Genomic DNA, 21,004 nt, shown 5'->3' with positions numbered 1-21,004 from the left:
TACAATTGCAGGGTTAATTGGCAAATAGAAGTGCAGGTAAGAAAGCGGGAGGGTGCCGTACCCGTTGCCAGCACCATCTCCGTCCGAGCTGGGTCTCCGGCGGATGCGGTGGCGGCGCCACTGGCCCCTGTGTCGGCTGGGTCGGCGCCGCCGCTGGTGTCCATGCGCACCTTCTTGCTCGGTGCGGCAGGCGGAGAGTTGTCCCTCCCCCTCTTGCCGGCGCTTGCCGACGAATCGGCCTTCGGGGGGTTGCGTCGGAGCGCGAAGCCTCGGAAGACCCCTCGAGCAGGCAGGACCGTGGGTGCCCGAGGGGTTGCCGTTGCCCGGGGCGCCGCGGGAACCGTCAAAAGGGCCGCCGCGGTGTCGGGGCCCATCGCTGGTGTGGCTGCCGCCACAGCTCCGGCAGCTGCTACTGAGGTAGCCGCCGCTGGCGATCGCTGCCGAGGCGGTCGCCGCCGCGGCTCCGGCAACCGCTCCGGGGGTGGTCGCCACTGAGGTGCCGACGGACAACCCCAAGGCGGCTGCCATCGTAGAGTTGGTAGCCGCCGCAGGGGCGGATGCCTCTGCCGCCGCCGTGGAGATGGCCGTGGCCGCTGCGTGCGCCCTTGATCTGCGCACAATAAGGGGCGTGTTGTCGCTGTCCTCCTCGTCGTCCACAGGGATGACCTCCCGGGCAGCGGCAACCCGACCCGCCTCGTCGTCGGAGGATGAGTCGTGGGGCTGGCTGGCCTCTGACTCGCTCCCGCTCTCCTCCTGCACCTGCTTCCCGTGGGGTGCGGGCGGAGGAGCGCAGGGACTGAGTGGGGGTATCGTCCATCAGCCCCCACTCGTTGCAGGGTGCGAAGGAGCCGATGATGCTGCTCAAGCCGACGACGCCGGCATGGAGGGAGAAAACCCCCAGCGGCAACTCCGTGATGGGAACATCCTCGCCGGAGATCCCCCTCACCCACACCTGGAGTGACTCCATGTCCATCCCCTCTTCGCGGAGGCGCGTCCTGTCTCCGGCCCTTGTGTACGCCCACGCGGGGAGGGAACGCCGCTGAAGCGGCGCGGTGCGCTAGGTGATGTACACCCGCGCCACGTCAAGATCAGAGAGCCCGGCTACCCGGAGGGCCTTGATCTTCTCCACGATGGGGAGGAGGTCGGCGTCGCGGTGGTACCGGTCCCGCCAACTGGGGGCCTCCACCAGCAACTCGGTGGGCGGGAAGATGAACTCCTCGGGCTCATCCACTCGGACCCAGCACCAGTCCGAGCGCCACTCCTTCTCAATCTTCTTCTCCGACCGGACGATGAACTCTGACTTCATCCGATCGCGGGCGCGGAACACCACCCCCGACGACATCGCTTTCTTGTTATCGATGCGGGGGTAGAAGTAGTGCCGGAACAATGCCACCGATGGCATCACTCCGAGGAATTCCTCGCAGAGGAAGGAGAAGATGGCAAGGAGGTAGAGGGACATGGGGTGAAGCTGCGCCACCCGCAGCTGGTACGACTCCATGAGCGCATGGAGGAACAGAGAGAACGGCAGCACCAACCCGGTGAGTATGAAGTGCGCGAACACCCGGAAGTCGGTGGACCCGACTTTGGCGCCAGCGGGGAAGATTAGGGTCCTCCCGTGCTCGTTGAAGTCCGAGGCGATGGCGTGCTGGAGCTTGCCCACCCCCTCGCCGTTGAAGTCGGGTCAGAAGAAGGCAAGCGTGGCCCGCATCTCTTGCTTCTTCAGCTCCTTCTCTCCGGCGGCCTTGGCGGCCGCCGCGCTCTTGCCCTTCGAGGGCTTCGCCTCCTTCCCTTTCCTGGTGGTGGGGGGCGCCATGGGGGGCGAGGGCGGAAGCTAGCAAAGCACTTGGGCGCAAGATGCGAAAAGCTGGAGGAAGAAGGCTCGGGGGCTAAATGTTTCCCCCTCAGCGCAGTAGTAAAAGCTTTATAACACTCCGCCGTTTGGTAACGGCTGGTTCCGCACCCTACGGGTGCGTAGGGATAATTGCTAATCAAAGGGATAATGCAAAGAGTGGCCTTAACTTCCTTGTTTAAGGGGGAGGTTACAGCGGAAATCTCGCACCCACTACTCTGCCCGTAACGGCGGGGTCACTGGAAGACGAAGAGACGCGGGCCCGAGGAGTCGGGACCCACGCGTCAGTTGGGGCGTAGCCCGGCAACTGGCCAGGGAAAGGTTTGCCCAGGAACAGGTGTTGCCGGCCCACGCCCGAGGGCTACTGTCGCACCAGTGGCACCCGGGGTGTCACCGCTACACGGCGCGTGGGTCGCATCGCTGGGTTCCCAGAAGGGTCTCACCCCGGACGGCAACGTGCAGGCTGCCCGGCAAGCTACCAGCCCGGCAGGGCTAGCGGGGCTTCGGGGAAAAATCCCGCCTGGGCACCTCCCGAGAAGGCACTTGCCGGGAGGGGGCGTTCCTAGGCACAGGTTTCCGCTGCAAGGGTGGGGCCGAGCGAACAGGGCAGCGGCGCCACGTGGGCGCGCGACAGGCGCCCGGTGTGCAGGATCGCCGAGACAAGGAGTGAGGCGCACGGCGCATTTAATGAGCCAACAGGAGGGACGTTATCCGTCTAGTCAAGCAAACAGTGGCTGCCCAGTGCTAGTTTTAGGCCTTAGACCCCTAGCCGCGCGGTTGGCGTTCATGCATGCATGCCAGCGCACCGAGGAGGAGCTTGGGCAGCTCCTTGCTCGCCACTTGTAAACCATGCACCGTGGCACCTATGGTATCCCCTTGGTTATAAAAGGAGGACCCCCACCAACAGTAAGGAGGTTCCTTTTTCCGGTTGATTCTTCCAGCTGGTTCAGTCTTTGGTTGGGTTTCCAGGGTTTGCACGTTCAACCAACAAGAAGTTCACCACTAGTAGTAGCTAGAAGTGGTAAGGAGCACTTAGCCAAAGAAGGAGAGCACCCGGGGACTCTCCCCTGGCAACGTGTAAACACCCTGTCTTACGGTAATACAAGCTCAGACAAGCAGGACATAGGGTTTTACACCGCAAGGTGCCCGAACCTGGGTAAAAAGCATGTGCATGCATTCTTACGCTTTGCATTGGCCCCGTCGGCCATCGTCGGAGCGATCCCTGTAGCCCACTGCCGAACCTAAAAGGGGGTGCCCGCGCATCCCCGGTGTCGGAGCCTCGTGCGACGACATAGGTAGCTTATGTTCATTGACAAACAGTCTTGATATGAAGGAATGTGATGCACCAGTATCGAAAAGTAGGAGTGCTTGAAAGGTATTTACGAAAAACATACCGATCACCATACCTTTTTCCTCGGTGATCTCTTCCACGTCAATTTGGTTCACGTGCCCTTTCTGAAAGTTGTTTGTCTTGTGAACATTCCCATCAATTCCTTCCAGGCAGTCATTGGAGTAGTGTCCAAGTTTGTGGCACTTGTAGCACTCCACTTTGCTGATCTCGCGCTTGGGGCGGTTATCACAGCGGTTCTGTCCTGGGTTGCCTCCACTGCTTTGGCCATTACCATTACCATTGGTGTTCCTCGGACGCTGGTGCTGGTGCCGGTTGCCATTGCCTCCCTGGTGGTTATGTCCCTGTCCTCCATGGCGATGGTGATGTCCATTCCCACCATGGTGATTGTGGTTGTGGTTCCCATGCTTGGCCATTGAAGAGCTGCCACTACCCCCATAGGAGGTGCGCGGCCTTTGGTGTGAACCAGTGTGGGTGCTACCATGGTGAGGCCTCTTCATGCGGTTCTCCATCTGGTTCTGCTTGTTCTCCAGGATGATGGCCTTGTCCATCAGGGACTGATACGTAGGAATGTAGACGACTGCCAACTGAACAGCAAGCTCGTCGTTCAAACCATCCAAAAATCTTTCACGGTGCTTGGCATCCGTGTTGACATCATCAGGAGCATAGCGAGACAGTTTGTTGAATGTTTCAATATACTCAGACACCGTGCGGTTCCCCTGCCTCAGTTTATGGAACTACCTCTTCTTCAGGCTCAGCACGCCCGCAGAGATGTGGGTGGTGCGGAAAGCATCCTGGAACATCTCCCACGTGACCTCCTCCATGGGAGTGGTGATCTGGTAAGTCTCCCACCATGCTGCGACGGGTCCTTCAAGTAAGTGAGTAGCAAACCTCACTTTTTCTGCCTCGGTGCAGCCAACAGTTTAATTAGTATTTTAGAAGGTATGGACAAAATAGTTTGGTACTGCAAGATTATTTTACAAAAATAATTCTCCCTCAGATCCTACTGGACAGGGAAAACTTTAAACATTTTTCGAAATGATAACAAGTTCAAAATAATTTTAAAACATTTCATGTGAATTATAAACCATAGTTAACCATTCTGTAATTTGGTTCTATTAAAGTTAATCAAATTCAAAATTGAACAGTGCCAAAAGAATCTAAATGCCATGAGGATTCCAGAAAGGTGCAGAATGTAAATTTTGGCCAAACGGTTTAAAAGTTATGATCATTTGAATATCCAAGGGTGTTTCTGCAAAGTTACAGATTAATTCGGCCGAGGAAAATAAGTTAAATTTTAAAACGGACACGTGGCAAGCTGTTATTGGCCGGTACTGGTTCGGGTAAAATAAAACACGGGCCATCGGATTTAACTTAAAGGGACCAGATGGCCTAGATCTCTCCGTACCCCTTCAGTTAAGTTATCTAATCCTAGCCACGAGATTTTGATCCAACGGCTCAGGATGGACAAGCTCACCTTCGGCGGCGGCGCAAACTCCGGCGAGGCTCTGACGGTGGCGGCGGCACTGGTGTGGCGGCGCGGGCGTTTCCAGCGGCTCCTGAGCTCGGGGAAGAGAGGGGGAGGCGCGGCTCGGTGAGGCGAAGATGATGGAGGCCGCGGTTCTCCTCGGGGTGGCCGGGAACGAGCCCTAGGCGCTCGGGAAGGCGGTGGCGGCTCCGGGCTCCGGCGACGTTGGTGGCGACGGCTTCGGTGCTCCAAAAATAAAAGGTAACCGCGTCAAAAGCTTCGTAAAGAGGAGGGGAGAAGGAAAAGGGGGGTGGCGGCGGCTTCAGACCTTTTGGTCACCAGAGGCGAGCGAATCTCGGCGGCGGCAGTGGCTATGGGCGGCGGCTAGATTCGGGCAGCCTGGGGGCGAATCGAGTGGGAGAGGAGGGGGAAAAGAAGAGGAACTCGGGGCCTATAAAGTGACGCGCTCGGTTTCGGTAAAGGGGGTCGTGGTGCGGAGAAATCGGGGAGGTGGCCGTGGCGTGCGTGCTCGGTTCGTGGCCGGAAGAATCGGCCTGGCGGTTGGAGGTTGAAGGTGAAGCTGACGGGCGGGGCCCGCATGGCAGTGGCTCGGGCAGCTCGGGCGGCGCGTGCTGGGCTACGGCCTGGCTCGGCGCGAAGTGAACGGGCCGGTTCGGCCCCTTTGGCCAGGCCGGCCGTTTCTTCTCTTTTTTTTGTTCTTTTTTTCTTTTCTATTTTTCTTTTTTTTGAATACAACTTTTGATTTAGAGCTCCAAATCGAGTCAAATAAAATGCAACGAAATTTGTAAAATCATATCTTCATATGATTCAACTCTTGGGACAAGAATTCCTTCAAAATATTTGCCTATAAACTAGCCTTTAGGGCTTTATAGTTAATAAAATATTTTAGCGATTCAAATCCAAAATCGAACACCAAATTATGGGGTAGCACATTTACTGCATTAAACCCCTTTTCATGTTAACATCCTCATGGGTTAAAATGCAATTAACAAAAGAAGGTTAAGAAGGCCAAATTCAAATAAACACCTTGTTGATGAGTTTCTCTGAGTTAAACTTCATGGTTTTAAATGTGATTAAATGCAACGGTGTCATGATGCTTATGAAATGCAATGCATAAGGAGGGTTTTGAAAAATTGGGATGTTAGAGGTTATCATTTTAGGGTTGATGGTGCTGATCCATTTTTCCCACCCTATATATAGCTTATTTTCCTTGCACTTGCACCATAGAGAAAGAATGCCATTTTTGCGCGGCATTATTGAGCATGTAGAGTATAAAAAGACTCATTCAAGTAATTAAAAAGACGCCATTTTCCCCCTAAAACAAAGACGCCATTTTCACATACTGAATTTGTGAGGCTATGAATCGAGCAGATTTTGTACTTTTGTCTTCTCAGCAACAGTAAGGGTATTTTACATTTCCTGCTTGGACGAGGAGAATGGCAACAGTAAGTATATTTTACATTTCCCCCTTTGACGAGGAGAATGCCAATAGTAAGTGTATTTTACATTTCCCGCTTTGACGAGGAGAATGCTAGTCACACAGCGAAACGCCTTTTTCATTAGTTTTACCATTTCTAACTAATGGGGTTCACCTTAGTAGTTTTCCCTAGTTTTACCATTCTTGCTAATGGGGCCCACATTTACCACACCAAAAGAGTGAAAAACTCTTTCTTATTTCTGGCTATTTTATTGGCCAGCTCGCTGCTACGCTTGTCTCAAGTAGAGGGAGGTCCACCGGGCTTCTACCTCCTTCCCAAACACTTATGCCGCTCATCTGCCTAGGTCATTGCCTCTTCTCGACAATAGATCTGCAAGCTCAGGCGTGATGCTCCGATCCTCACTCTGAATTGCTAGAGCAAGCTAGTTGGTTTAGTTGTTAGGGATTGTTGTTGCCATTCCCACCGAGCATTTAATTGATTAGTTCCAACGCATATCATATCATATCATATCAGCATAGATACATGAAAGCTGTGGCTTCGAGTTCTAAAGAGAAAATGATAGCATCTACAAATTTTACACTATGGCAGAAAAAGGCAAGCCTATTACACTCCAGCTTTTTTTTTTGAGCGATCTTACACTCCAGCTAAAGCACATCCCGATGATTGTTCGCAAAAGAAACATGTGGAGAAATAAAGAGAAACGGAGAACCGGTTGCGCGCGCGTGAAACAAATCTTACAGGCCCATCGCGTGGCGACCCAGTCCTGGGCCCATTGGGCCGACCTTTCGGTCCCCCAATCCAATCGCAAAACGAGCCCAACTCCCGTTCGAATCGAGCAGACTTTGGCCCAATTTGCGGGTAAAAAAAAATGTCACAGCAGGCCTTTTCGGGAGTGGAGATAGATCCACATCCTTTGAACCAAACTTTTTTCCTTGCCAAATTTACAACTAGTGACCGACCAGCAGGCATATATAAGGGAGCACAGGCTACCTTGACAAGTCACAAGGCGCCCAGGAAGGGTCTTTGAGTTTGAAGCCTACCACACCCACTCAGCTTGGACAGTGGAAGAATTCTCCAACTGACTAAGAAATGACACACCGTAAACTAGTGATCGAATCGCTGACTCTTACAACTTTGCTGGAAATAACTAGCTGATAGAGAGTTTGCAGAGTGTGGCACTTCCAGATGCTGAAGGTGGCCACTATTACTAGCAAAGCATTTTCTCAATGGTGGACTAAATTCCGCAAAATTTCTACGCACACCACTCACAACATGGCTTATAAAATGCAGCACTGCACTCAGCTAGTTCTTCACACTAATTCCAAGGGTCAAAACGAGACAAACAAACATGAATTCCAATATGGCCTCCAAAATACTGGTTGTGTTCTTCCTGATCCTGCAGGCATCTCTCATGTTTATAGCACAGGACGTGCTTGCTGCAAGAAACCTTGCTAAAAAGAGCGGTACTTGCTTCAAACTCATATTCCTGGACGTATATATCTATGGTGTTGTTTATTCCTGTTTTTTTCTCTTTCTTTCGGAATAGTTGGCAGTTCATCTGATTTGATGTGTATATATATCCTGCTTGGATGTGAACTCTACTGCAGGTGCATTAGACTGTGTGGAGTCAGGTGGAGCCAATGCAAAGAGTTCTTCATACCAGGGTAGTTGGTCGCCGAATTCTGGAGGTTACGGGAAGCCAGGCCACTAGGTGCGAGCCAGACCATCTATGTACTATGAACTCCTTTGGTCCGAGTCAGACCATCTATGTACTAAAAATTCTAAGAGGATGAATAAATTGGGGACCCACACCTTTATGTAATAATTCTTGATTTCAGAGTTCCAGATCTCAACCAAGCAGCATGGAAAGACTTGTATTCCAGAGGCTGTAAAGTAGGTAGCACAGCTAAAGACTGTAGATTTGGATGTTTAATCTAGAGAAGAACATCTAACAAAAAGTTCGGATATCTGGACTGTTGCAACAATTATACAGCACAGAAACTAAGCATGGAGCAGATGTAGCAAGTTTCTTTTAAAAAATATCCGGAAACAACAGTGAAATTTCAAAAATGAATGATACAAATTCCACATGTAAACAACCAACAGTTAGGGCAAAGAAACCTGAGTAGTCAACATTGTTCCACAATTTAAGCCTGAATACCAGGACTAGAAACACATATGAGATTGTAGAACACATTGCTACAGTACTCCCCAGATATTTGGGCTAGATCATGTACGCATCTGGGCAGCATAAAGGAGAAAGCGAGGTTTGCTGACAGGCCCTGCACCCAATAGGTGCAAATGACATTTTCCAATAATAAAAGGAACAAAACCAGGTCCTAGAAGAATACCATATTTTTCCAAGAATAATTTAATCATGTTTTTGGAAAGACATCAGATGTGTTGTGTCATTTTTACCTCTCGGTTTCAAGACTTGCTTCCGAAAGATGGTCATGATATATCTTCGGTTCCAAGTGGGATAAGCCATAGTCCAAACCCATGAAACATGAATTAAAACTGAATCCTTACTATCACGAGTTTTAAAAATAAACCATACTATGCATGCTCATATTTTGCAGGTCAGCACTTAAGATTTACACCTTAATGCAGAGCAGCTCAAATAGGCAGCTTACCGATAAATTCCAGTTCCCCAATCCTGTCGTTTTCAAGATTTCCTTCAGGTTTTGTTGTATTGTCTGCCTGTCTAAGGATGCGCATGCAGAAGTGATCCTAACTCTCAAATTTTCTACTCCAAATGAATGCCTTGAACTGTCAAAGTAATTATTCTTGGCAGTTTGTTTAAGAAACTAAACAAAACTACCCAGAAACATAAACTTTAAGTTGTATGTGACGATGATCCTGAATGTGAAGGAAACGTTTTTGCTCCAAATTAACAGGATCAACAGACATGGAACCAATAATAGATAAGTGTATATATATTGTGCGGAAGATATAAACGAGCACCTGCATGTTACTAACAAACCACAGGTAGAACAAATAAACCCCAAGTGCACATTGTTCCACAAATTATGCCTGAAGGGTAATACCTAAAACGCAGCAGCAAATTCACATATTGCGCATCACCATTACCCATGTAATTCCGGCTTGGTCGGAAGCCATTGCAATGCAATGGCACCTCGAATTTTGCCATAAACTGACTGACCTCCTCAGGGGCCAAAGTGCGTCAACTTTCATCAATCGCAGGAGGTCCTGGAGGCAGCGGCATTATGCCCCAATCATGTCCTGAAAATAAACAGCTAGAAAATATGAGATTCTAGTTTCCAAGTTAATTCCTCCAAATTTCCAGGGATATGTCCACTAACAGAATTAATATTACTTACCGCCTACTTACAGTTAGGCTAAATTGTTTACAAATTACAACATCGCAAACACATATATACCATCAGCAAAAGTAAAAGATCATACCAATATGAAGTGTGGTACCTGGAGTGTAGAAGCTCATATAGGGAATGATAGAAATGCTGCTTTTACCCTGGTAGCACACTTTCTTGGCTCGGCCTGACTTAAGGTCAATCATGAAGAGGCCGACTTTTCCCCATAAGAAAATGACACCGACTCCCTCCGCGAAAGCATACATGGTGGGTTTGGTTGACAAGGCACCAGAGGAGAACATCTTCTCGAGCTTGATGACTCTGAGTTGCACCCATGCCGCGGCTCCATGCTCATCAACTTCCCTCAACCAAAGGTATATGCTGGACTCCTTTATTTTGGCGAATCCCAGTACGTCGTTCTCCACTGTCAGCTGGCCATCAACAGAGTCTTGCACATCTGGCGTGTCGATCAGCGACAATTCCCGGTCCGCCAAGTCATACTGTATTATTATGCGGAAAGGATGACAGTCAAAATAGAGCGTGTTCCCCACAAGGACGTTGGGTGGCATATAATCTACGTAGGTGTAACAAGTCAGGTGCTCTTCATCGTGGTCAACAGAAGTCTCGTCGCTCCAGGAGTCCGTCTCCGATGAGTACAGGATGGCAGAGCAGCTAAACTCTTCGTCTCCGAGGGACACGCAGGCCACTAGAAATGGATGGCCATGGCAGTCAAGGTGGTCGCACCCCTCCTTGGCACACAGCACAGCGGCCCAGCTCGAGAGACCAGGATCCGGAATTGTCCACTCCTCGAGCGTGATTGGGTCCCAGATGATTAATTCCCGGGGGACGCGGATGGAGTCCTCAGGATCCGTCAGGAAGAGGATGCGGCTGTGGCGGGCGTCGAGTGCTTGCAGGTACTTGTGGCCAGGACCGGGCGGACAGAGCTTTACCGTCGGGACGAAGTGGGTGTTGTTCATGAGATCCTCTCCGGCTTGGCCGCTGGTGAGGAAGCCGAGCATGGGCGGCGTCCGGTGGAACTCGCAGTAGCGGCGGCGGAAGGCGGGACCAGCGAGGCGACGGAGCCAGGACTCGCTGACGAGGGAGGCGCGGAAGAGGCACCCGGGGTCGTCCGGCGGAAGGCGGAGGAAGATTTCCTCGACGAGCTCGGCCGGGAGCTCCGGGGGAGGCGGGGGCATGGCGGCTGCTCGCGGTGGTCGCTGGATTTGGGAGGGGATTGACTTTTTCCTTTTAGATTTTTTTTTTAAAAAAATCACCTGTAATTTTATTCAGATTCAACCTCCATTACAGGGTACAATGATTTTTTTCTTTTAGATGATGGGGATTGAATTGGGGAGGAAGAAGACGAAGCGAGTGGTGGGCTCCTTTTGAAGGTGATTCGTGCTTGGACCCGGTTCTCTGGCGTGTGGGGCTGACAACACGGGGTAAGGAAGAGCCGGTGCACGAGGACGCAGTCCCCGCCGCGTAGGAATGCCAAGGGACACAACAGCCGCAAGGGCGGTGAAAGGTTCTGCTGGAAGGAAACGCCTGGGCCCCGGGTGTCATTGGGCTCGAAAACGAGCGGGAAAACAAGGCCCGGAATATGAATCGCGCGCCCCTTCCAGATTCCAGCCACACTGTTGTTTCAAAAAAAAAAGTACATCGATGTTTGTCAAAAAGAAAATCTCGATGTTGTTTCCTTCTTCAGAATTTTGCAGTCTGTTTTTTGTTTACTGTTTATTGTTTTCCATCGACAGGAACAAACGCTAGAATATCCCAATTCCATCCGCACTAAGAGCATCTCCGGCCACGCCCCCCATTTGGCGTCAGGCGCAACCGTTTTTTAGACCGTTTGGGTTAGGCGCCGGCGGATTTTTTTTTAGGGTTCCGTCATGACCCAGCCACGCCCCCAACAAGAATCCCCCAAAATTTCAAAATAGACAAAATTTAACTAATCGGCGGAATTTAAATGAAATAGGCGGAATTTAACTAAGCATAAAGTTTTTCATTACATAATTCCAAAATAAATAAAAAATGGCCGCCTAGCAATCGAGGTCTTTGAAGTAGGCGAGGTACGCCTCGTCGACGATTTCGATCGGCTCCGTCTTCACCTCCGGCGCCGTCCTCTTCCCTGCCTTCTTCTTTTCGGCGGCCTCCCTCTCCGCCTCCTTGGCGCTCCACGCAAACGCGTCCGTCATGGCGAGGCCGAGGCGTTTTGCCTCCTCGGCCTCACGCTCCTTGGCGCGCTCCGCCGCCCGCAGTTTCGGGAACTCCTCGGGGTCGTCCTCCTGGCGCCATTCGAGCGCCAGTTACTCGTACCCCGGCGCCGGCGCCCGCTGCTGCGAGCCGGCTCCGACCCCCGTCAGCGGGAAGAAGACGCCCCCGGCTCCTCCTTGATGCGCAGCGCCGGCGAGGAGGCGCTGCGGGAAGAGCCGAAGCCAGGGGAGCGGGGGGCGCCGGAGCCGCCGTACTGGTGCCTTCCCGTCGGTGCCGGTGGGGGTGGTGGAGGAGTCTCCACGCGGGGGTGAACGCCGGCGGCGATGTGCGCGAGCACCGCCGCCACGGATCGCCCGCTCTAGAACCGCCGCCGGCCATCGATGTGGAATCGACCCGGCGGCAGGCGCTCACCCTAGCCCTCGTGCTGGGCGATGTCAACGGCGTGGCGGTGGGCGAAGAACGTCGCCCTGTTGGCCCCAGTGGTGCGGTTCCACCCGGGGTCGTCGCCTTCCGCCGCCGACAGCCCGTGCCACCAGTGGGCGTTGACGGCGGTGGTCCGAGCCCGGCTTGTCGGCACCGGCGGCGGCAGGATGCCGCCAATGGAAAGCGTCCAGTGCGAGGGGAGCCGGCAATCGGGCGGCGCCAGGTACTCGTGCTCGTGGAGGGCCTCGGCTCCAGTCGCTAACAAGTCAGGCCCGCCGCAATAACGCGTTGCGCCGGCGCCCCCGCTCGCCCCCCTGTGGGTTGGGTTCGGTCCGGGGGCGCCGGATAACTTTTTGGGCCGCGCCGGATGAAAAAACAAATTGGGGAGGCTGGCTGGGTGAGGTTTTGGACGCCGCCCCCCCCCCCCCCCCCCAAAGCCTGTTTAGGGGGCCTTTAGGGGGGGCGAGTGGAGATGCTCTAAAAGGACCTACCACTAATTGACAATGTTGTTTAAATTCTGCTCTGGCATTCAAATTTTTTTCCTCGGGATATTGTAGTCTATTTTTCAATTTCCTGTTAATTGTTATTATGGTGTGCTTTCGAAAAAATGGTACTCCTCCAAAACTGTTTCACATATATTTTTGTATTTCCGGTTTACAAAATTTGCACCAATGAAATACTTGGTAGAAATACATTTAGTTTTGCACTAGAAACAACCTCATACAAACTAATTATGACTTCTTCCTTCATGTTGACAAACACTAATCTTTTTTTTTTGCAAGGTCACGACGACAAACACCAGTTTCCTTCTTGCGTGTTCACAAAAGAAAAACTTTTATTAACACTATGGCATTTCTTTTGTGACAATAATTAGGATGACCCGCATGAAAATCTTTCATTAAGCTTAATAAAGCTCACTATTTATCCCATACTACCTCTTCGTCTCAAATTCTGTTTTTTTTTCTTAATTCTGTTTCTATTTTTTCATTTTTTTTCTAAAAAAAATAAAAGACAGCATTTTTTTTTAGAATATAATGAACGGGCAAAACAGGCCGAACTAGCCGATTCGAACCCGAACGTGCCGCCGGGCCAAGCACGAAAGTTGGCCGGGTCAGGCTTTTTCCCGAGATGAGGCCCGTGGGCCGTCCCGGCTGCCGTGCCGCCCGGAGTTCGTGCCCTGGCCGGCACACCAGCGATTCTGCATCCGGCGCCGACAGCCGACGAGACCACGCCGCCGCCGCCGGATTACATCGAGGCGTCATGGAGACGAGCGCCAAGACCTGCTGGGCCTGGGAGACGGGGCCGTCGAGCAGGGGGGCAGCCGTCGCCTGCCGCAACCGCGCCCGCGATGTCAGGCTAGGGTTCCTCCCTCCCTCCGTCTCTCTTTCACTCCCGCCGCTCTTGCTCGCAGCCCCGCGGAATCGTCCGTACTGATGGATGGATTGGGCGCAAGTTTTTCTTGCTCTTTCGGGTTAATCGCTTAGGGTAGCTTGTTTGCTGTCTGGGTTAGTAGGGCTCAAGGGAGATTCTGCAGTAAGAAGGCTACCAAATCAGGGTGTTGGACGAGTTGGGGGATGAAATGTGACGCCTTAGGAAGCATCCTCTGCATTTATCACCCTTCTCCAACCCATTACCATGTACTAGCTCACAACTGGTACTACACTGTAACTGTGATGTCCTCATCGTTAAACCAAAAGGCTAATCCCATCTGCAATAGTATACTCAATTCCAGCTGAAAAGCCAATGTGTTAAGAAGCATTTTAATGCCTCCTGGCATAACTTCCCAAGCCATCGCGATTCGTGACATTCAGAAGCATTGCAGCCTCGGCCAGGCAGAGCATAATTAATTGCGGATAAAAAAAACCTGTAGTGCCCAAGTGTACAGCCAGACTCCACGTCCCTCATGAACTTGCCTGCCTAGGTTCTCAGCGAACAGCTCAAATCTTCGAACAGCGGAGCGGCTCAGCTCATCTTTGTTCAAGCCGAAGAAAGACGAGACCGAACATACCGCAGCAATAGTGATCTTCTTCACAACAGGAAAGGATGAGGATGACTGTATTGTTGTTACACCTGGCTCAGCTTCTTGGTCATCGTTCAGAGCCCGCCGCCGCTTGCTTCTCCAGAGTTCATCACACTCGTGGTAGGCACGCTTGATGTACCGGCTCCTTTGAATCGTCATGTTAGGAGGACCAAGCCTGAAGCTAGTCCGAGGAGGACGTCATCCTGAAAGCCCAGCTGAAGATAGAGTGATAGACAACACCTCGAACCAGAGAGACCTAGAAAAAGGGCATTGCAACAAAAGATGATCAGTAGTTTCAAGTTCATGGTCGCCAAGGGGGCAAGTCACCTCATCGCAGGCGGCGCTCTCCGGTCCAGCAGCAATCGTGGATAGCCAACCAAGCAAAGATTTGGTGTTCCAACGGAGCTCTAGGCCGCCAAATGATCTCAAAGGATTTGTAGGGAGTAGAACCGAGAAACAAAGCCTGGTAAGCAGAACGTGAGTAGAGAAAACCAGAAGAGGACCACTTGCATACAAGGGGGGAAGGGAGGCGATGCGCTCCCAAAGGAGAAGGAATTGAGCAAGCCCAGCAGCCGACAACCCCACTTGAATGTCACGGACCCAGGCATGGAGAGGGATGCCCTGAGCCACCGAACACGAAAGAAACACACGCTTCCTATGGCGGCTCGACTGACGATGACCAGTTTTAAGTTTCCCATCTTATCCCAGCTGCATCAACGGCGCATCAGCTAATGCAAAAAGCGCATGCTATCGCGTTACGCGCATCGGTCAGCTACCAGGAACTGCAGGCCTTGGTACACTCGTGTCACGCACCTGGGCCGGGCCGTCATGGATAAGTCCACTGAAGAAAGGTTGCAGCCCACTGAACTGGAGTCCACTCCTGGCCTGGCTGTGTCCAGTGAATCAGGCACCTTGCCTGTGTAATGCTAGGAGAGTAAGGAAGAGATAACGATGAACTGCAGAGTGTGAAACACTACTGTCCCCTCCCGTGCTCTTCCTCCTTGACTTCTATCTCTTCCAGCTTGTATCCCTAATACACTGAAATCAGATCTCTAATTCGCCTGGTGTGACACCATTTGAGTTAAGGTCGTGATATTTGGTATCAGAGCCAGCGATCTTCGGATCATTATCCTCAAAACACCAGAAAATCCCGCGACTCACGATTTGCGCTCAGAATCGTCGAGTTGGGAGAAGAACCGCGTCGGGATCTCCACTAGAATCCACGATATCCCTCCCTCCTGGCCGCGGTGGTGTGGCGGCTGCTGCGTGGTGAAGTGGCGCCGGAGCCCGGAGGCGACGTGCAACGGCCGCGGAGTTGACCGAGGCGAGGCACCACGGCAAGAGGAGCTCGACCTCCGACCCTTACGGCACGTATGGCCGTGGTGGAGGAATCGCTGACCGAAGTGGAGAAAAACATTCAGGCACTCCTCACTGGTCTGAATGCAACGAAAGAAGTCGCTGCTCAAGCGGTTCAGACGGCTACTCAGGCTGTTCAGACAGCCAACACAGCGATTACAGCAATGGATCGCACTTCCAAGGATTGTCAAGACCTGCGCGTGACTACAGAGAAGATCTCTTCCACGCAGGATCAAATGGTGACATCCATCCTCAATGTGGAATTAGGCGCGCGCCTTCACCGTCTTGAAGGTTCCTCATCAGCTGGTGCCGCACGAATCCCTGGCCCTACTGGGCACGGTGCTACACTTCCAAACCAGGACATTGCTCATGAGCATGTCCTGGGCAATGGTGCGTTTCATTTACCTCGTAACCAATTTGAATCCGGGCCTTCTGTTCGTCCAACTATACTCATTCCGACACAAGGACTGATAGACATGACAGAGATATTTATTTCCGCATGCCTAAGACAACCTTCCCAAAGTTTAATGGCAGTAATCCTAAAATTTGGAAAGAGAAATGTGAAAAGTATTTCAACATGTTTCATGTTCCCTAAGACTTGAAAGCTGATTATGCTACCTTGCATTTCAAGGGAAATGCAGCCTTGTGGCTTCAGACTTATGAAGCAAACCATGACATTGACAATTGGGTAGCTTTGTGTGTTGCGGTTTGTTCTAAGTTCGGCAAAGATCTTTACTATAACAGTATGAATCAAGCTCTAGATATTAGACAAACTATTACCATGAGTTTGAAACAATTATGCATCAACTCCTTAGCCACAATTCTGCTCTGGATGACACCTTCTTTGTGACAAAATTCATAAAAGGGCTTAAGAAAGAAATTCGTTCTGCCATCACCTTGCATAAACCTAGAACGGTTGATGCGGCTATTTCTCTGGCACAATTGCAGGAAGCACAATTGGCTGCAGAGCGCAAAATTCTGTACAATAAGTATGAACCAAAGAAATGGCATAACTCAGCTGGTAAAGGTATTGTGGATGAACATCCTGCTGAGGCTGCTGCACACAAGGGAAAGGAGTCTGACTTCCGTGCTCCGCCCACAAAACTTGATACACTCCGTGCACAACGCCGAGCCAGGGGGGGATGTTTCAAGTGTGGTGGCCCATATGCTCCTGGCCACAAGTGTCCCAGAAATATTTCACTTGCTGTGATGGAAGAATTGTGTGAAGCTCTGCCGATTGACAAGGACCCTGATAATGTTGCTCCTTCTGTCACTAGCGATGCTGAGAGTGAACCTGATGAAGAGCAGATAATGTGCTTACATGTGTCTTTGGCAGCTATTTCTGGTACACAACCGAAACGCACGATCAGGCCACTTGGTGCAATCGGGAAGCGTCTAGTTCTGATCCTTATTGATTCTGGCAGTTCAAGCAATTTTATCCATGAAGATCTTGCAACTGAACTCCAGTGTGACATTACTAAAACAACTCCAGCAGTAGTCACTCTTGCCAATGGGGCCAAGGTCAAGAGTACATCTGGCATAACTGGACTACAATGGGGTGTTCAAGATGCTAAGTTTGTCACTGATGTCCGTCTATTGAAGCTGGGGGGCTATGATATGGTGTTAGGAATGGACTGGCTTGAAGAACAGAACAATGGGAAGATGTGGGTAGATTGGCGTCGTAAGACGCTACGCTTTAAGTATATGGGCAAGCATATCACTTTGCGTGGCGTGAAAGATAACACAACACACTGTCCTCGGGTATCTGGTAAACAACTTCAGCACTTGATTGAAGAAAACGCAGTGGCGCACTTGGTTCAACTCTCATTGATTTCAACAGAGCCTTCAGAAAACACAATACCACCATCCATTAAGGAGGTCATTGATGCTAATTCAGAGTTGTTCAAAGAACCTATGGAACTACCACCTCACAGGCACTGCGACCATCAAATTCCATTAATTCCGGGTGCTGCTCCTTTCCATAAGAAGGCTTACAGATATTCTCCTACACAAAAAGATGAGATTGAAAAACAAATCAGCGACATGGTCAATAGGGGAATAGTACAAATCAGTTCCAGTCCGTACGCTTCGCCGGTAATTTTGGTCAAGAAAAAAGATGGAGCATGGTGTCTTTGCATTGATTACCGGCATCTGAACGCATTAACAGTGAAGAACAAGTACCCCCTTCCAATTGTAGATGAATTGTTGGATGAGCTGGCAGGGGCTTGCTGGTTTACTAAGTTAGATCTTCGCTCCGGGTATCACCAAATTAGATTGGTTCCAGGCGAAGAACACAAAACGGCATTCAAGACACATCATGGCCATTGGGAATTCAAAGTAATGCCTTTCGGCCTTACCAACGCACTAGCGACCTTCCAAAATGCAATGAACAGTTTATTTGCCCATATGATAAGGAGGAGTGTCCTCATATTCATGGATGACATACTCATATACAGTACATCACTGCAAGACCATAAAAATCATCTCCAGGAGGTGTTTTCCATCCTTCGTGTCAACAAATTATTTGTCAAAGGCACCAAGTGCTCATTTTCTCAGCCTAAACTAGAGTATTTGGGGCATGTTATCAGTGCGGAGGGAGTTGCTACAGATCCTGAAAAGATAAAGGCAGTTCAGAGTTGGCCTACACCTACAAATATCAAGCAACTCAGAGGTTTTCTTGGACTATCAGGATACTACCGGAAATTCATTCAAGGCTATGGTACCATTAGCAAACCTCTTACAGAGCTGTTGAAGAAAAATATATCATTTGTTTGGTCCTCCACTGTGAATGAGGCCTTCTTAGCTCTCAAAGAAGCATTGGTCAAGGCTCCTGTCCTGGCTTTGCCGGATTTCAGTAAGCCTTTCACGCTCCATACGGATGCCTCAGGAGTGGGTATTGGCGCAGTCCTTTCACAACATGGGCATCCTATTGCTTACCTTAGTAAGACACTAAGCTCGCGTTCACAGGCCTTCTCCACATATGAGAAAGAGTGTTTGGCGCTAATCATGGCAGTAGAGAAATGGAAATCTTACTTGCAGCATCAACAATTCACTATTTTCACGGATCACAAAAGTCTTATTCATCTAGAGGAACAACAATTGACAAACAGTGTTCAACACCAAGCATTTTGTAAATTACTGGGTCTTCAATATCAGGTCAAATATAAGCAAGGTGCAGCTAATGGGGCAGCTGATGCTCTATCTCGTCAGTATCAACATCATTCAGTGTCTGCCATATCTATAAGCAAACCAAGATGGTTAGAGGTTGTGGTGGAAGGTTATCTACAAGATCCAGAGACCAAAACACTTCTCACTCAACTGAGCCTTCAGAGCCCAAATGAGACCGGATATTCTTTGCTTGATGGCATTATTAAGTACAAGGATCGAATCTGGTTAGGTAACCATCAGCAAGCAAAACAAGCAATTTTGTTAGCACTCCATGCCAGTGGTGTCGGAGGGCATAATGACATAACTGCAACATATCAGAAAGTGAAGGCCTTGTTTGCGTGGCCCAATCTTAAGCGAAACGTGAAAGATTATGTTAATGGATGCACAGTTTGTCAGCAAGCGAAGCCTGAGCATACTCGTACTCCAGGATTATTGCAACCCTTACCTATACCAGAGAAAGCTTGGGATATTATCAGTTTAGACTTCATCGAAGGCTTGCCCAAATCATCAAGGTTTGATACTATTTTGGTGATCGTCGACAAATTTACAAAGTACGGTCACTTTATCCCTCTCGCTCACCCATATACTGCTATGACGGTCGCACAAGTATTTGTTGAGCATGTGTACAAGCTTCATGGTCTTCCCAAGATTATTATATCAGATCGAGACAAAGTATTCACTAGCAACTTTTGGCAACAATTGTTCAAAATCACAGATACTACATTGAATATGAGTTCTAGTTACCATCCACAAACGGATGGACAGACCGAAAGGTTAAATCAGTGCCTAGAGACATATTTGCGATGTATGACTAATGCTTGCCCAACAAAATGGCCAAAATGGCTGGCTTTAGCTGAGTACTGGTACAATACAACATTTCATTCAGCTCTAAAAAGGTCACCTTTTGAAGTTTTATATGGATACAAACCAAAACACTTTGGTTACAAGATGGTACTGCTGACACAACACCAGATTTGGCAGAATGGCTTAAGGAGAAGGATGATATGAATAATCTCATTCAGCAACATTTGTTGAGAGCTCAACAACGTATGAAGAGTCAGGCTGACAAGAAGCGCATGGAAAGAACATTTCAGGTTGGCGACAAAGTCTATCTGAAATTACAACCGTATGTGCAAACTTCCATCGCTAGAAGATCTAATCAGAAACTCAGTTATAAGTATTTTGGCCCATACACTATACTGCAACGTATAGGCGAGGTGGCATACAAATTGGATCTTCCAGTGGGCAGTAAAATTCACCCGGTTGTTCATGTCTCTGTACTGAAACCAGCTTTGCCAGCTCACATGGTAGCTGAACCTGATCTTCCTCTGCAATGTGCTTCAACAAACACTGACATTGTGCCTGTTGTTGTTCTTGATTCCAAGCAAATCCCAACAGGTAAATCTTCAGTTTCTTTGGTGCTGATACAATGGTCTTCCTTGCTTTCATCTTGGACAACCTGGGAAAACAAGAATAGATTGCAAGAAGAGTATCCAAATGCACCTGCTTGGGGACAAGCAGGTCAACAAGACGTGGAGAATGTCACGCACCTGGGCCGGGCCGTCATGGATAAGTCCACTGAAGAAAGGTTGCAGCCCACTGAACTGGAGTCCACTCCTGACCTGGCTGTGTCCAGTGAATCAGGCACCTTGCCTATGTAATGCTAGGAGAGTAAGGAAGAGATAACGATGAACTGTAGAGTGTGAAACACTACTTTCCCCGCCCGTGCTCTTCCTCCTTGACTTCTATCTCTTCCAGCTTGTATCCCTAATACACTGAAATCAGATCTCTAATTCGCCTGGTGTGACACCATTTGAGTTAAGGTCGTGATAACTCGTCACCAGTTCAAGCCACTACATGCAATATAATTCCTGAACATTTTGACAAGTTTGCATGAGGCTAAATGGTCCTGGTGATACCATTCATCAAACCTGTTTTCTTCAGTCTTTGTTTCACTTACTGTTATGTTCTTGGCTCTATTCTTCTACTGTTGCTATTTGCTTCACTCTGTGTTGTAGAGAATTCGAGGTGGACCTAACACACTACGAGAGGGCCTATTCACCTATACCAACTACTTTGGTGTAGTTGATTAGTCCCTTTTTATTTCTACTTACTTAGTGCAAGCTTCCGGGCGGCAGAGCCACTCACGTTAAAGCAAGTCTTGAATCCGGGCGGCTATGCCACTCACGTTGAAACAAGACCGTTGTGATTCCGGGCGAATCCGCTCACGTTAAATCACAACTTATATGCACCAAGTACTTAGAAATAACAAGGCCTAACCGGGAGACACATATGAACAAAGTAGTACTATATTGCTTTAGGAATATTAGTACAAGAGAGAGCATACACACCTTACACTTGCTCAC

At 49.9% G+C, this 21,004-nt stretch overlaps 1 protein-coding gene and 3 long non-coding RNA genes across 4 annotated transcripts; 2 read left to right on the top strand and 2 right to left on the bottom strand.

Annotated features, from left to right (window-relative positions):
- Window positions 1-7,426: 7,426 nt before the first annotated feature.
- LOC100837722 lies at window positions 7,427-7,962 on the top strand. Its single transcript, XR_729865.3, has 2 exons — window positions 7,427-7,588; window positions 7,733-7,962. It is a non-coding gene; the product is annotated as an uncharacterized LOC100837722 (long non-coding RNA).
- A 1,066-nt stretch (window positions 7,963-9,028) lies between these two features.
- Window positions 9,029-10,720, bottom strand: LOC100841295. Its single transcript, XM_010231802.3, has 2 exons — window positions 9,570-10,720; window positions 9,029-9,368 (listed from the first exon to the last, which is right to left on the bottom strand). The coding sequence occupies exons 1-2, from the start codon at window positions 10,651-10,653 to the stop codon at window positions 9,310-9,312; spliced, it is 1,143 nt and encodes a 380-aa protein (XP_010230104.1). The 5' UTR covers window positions 10,654-10,720; the 3' UTR covers window positions 9,029-9,309.
- Window positions 10,721-13,801: 3,081 nt separating this feature from the next.
- On the bottom strand, window positions 13,802-14,884 carry LOC112272056. Its single transcript, XR_002965751.1, has 2 exons — window positions 14,442-14,884; window positions 13,802-14,370 (listed from the first exon to the last, which is right to left on the bottom strand). It is a non-coding gene; the product is annotated as an uncharacterized LOC112272056 (long non-coding RNA).
- Window positions 14,885-15,057: 173 nt separating this feature from the next.
- Window positions 15,058-20,630, top strand: LOC106865861. The gene is made up of 2 exons (XR_001405315.2): window positions 15,058-15,200; window positions 20,462-20,630. It is a non-coding gene; the product is annotated as an uncharacterized LOC106865861 (long non-coding RNA).
- The last annotated feature ends 374 nt before the right edge of the window (window positions 20,631-21,004 follow it).

The sequence above is a fragment of the Brachypodium distachyon genome, chromosome 1 (genome assembly GCF_000005505.3).
Source record: "Brachypodium distachyon strain Bd21 chromosome 1, Brachypodium_distachyon_v3.0, whole genome shotgun sequence".
Classification (NCBI taxonomy): Eukaryota; Viridiplantae; Streptophyta; class Magnoliopsida; order Poales; family Poaceae; genus Brachypodium; species Brachypodium distachyon.
Note: the sequence above shows the minus strand (reverse complement) of the source record. Positions and strands in the feature narration are given on the sequence as shown.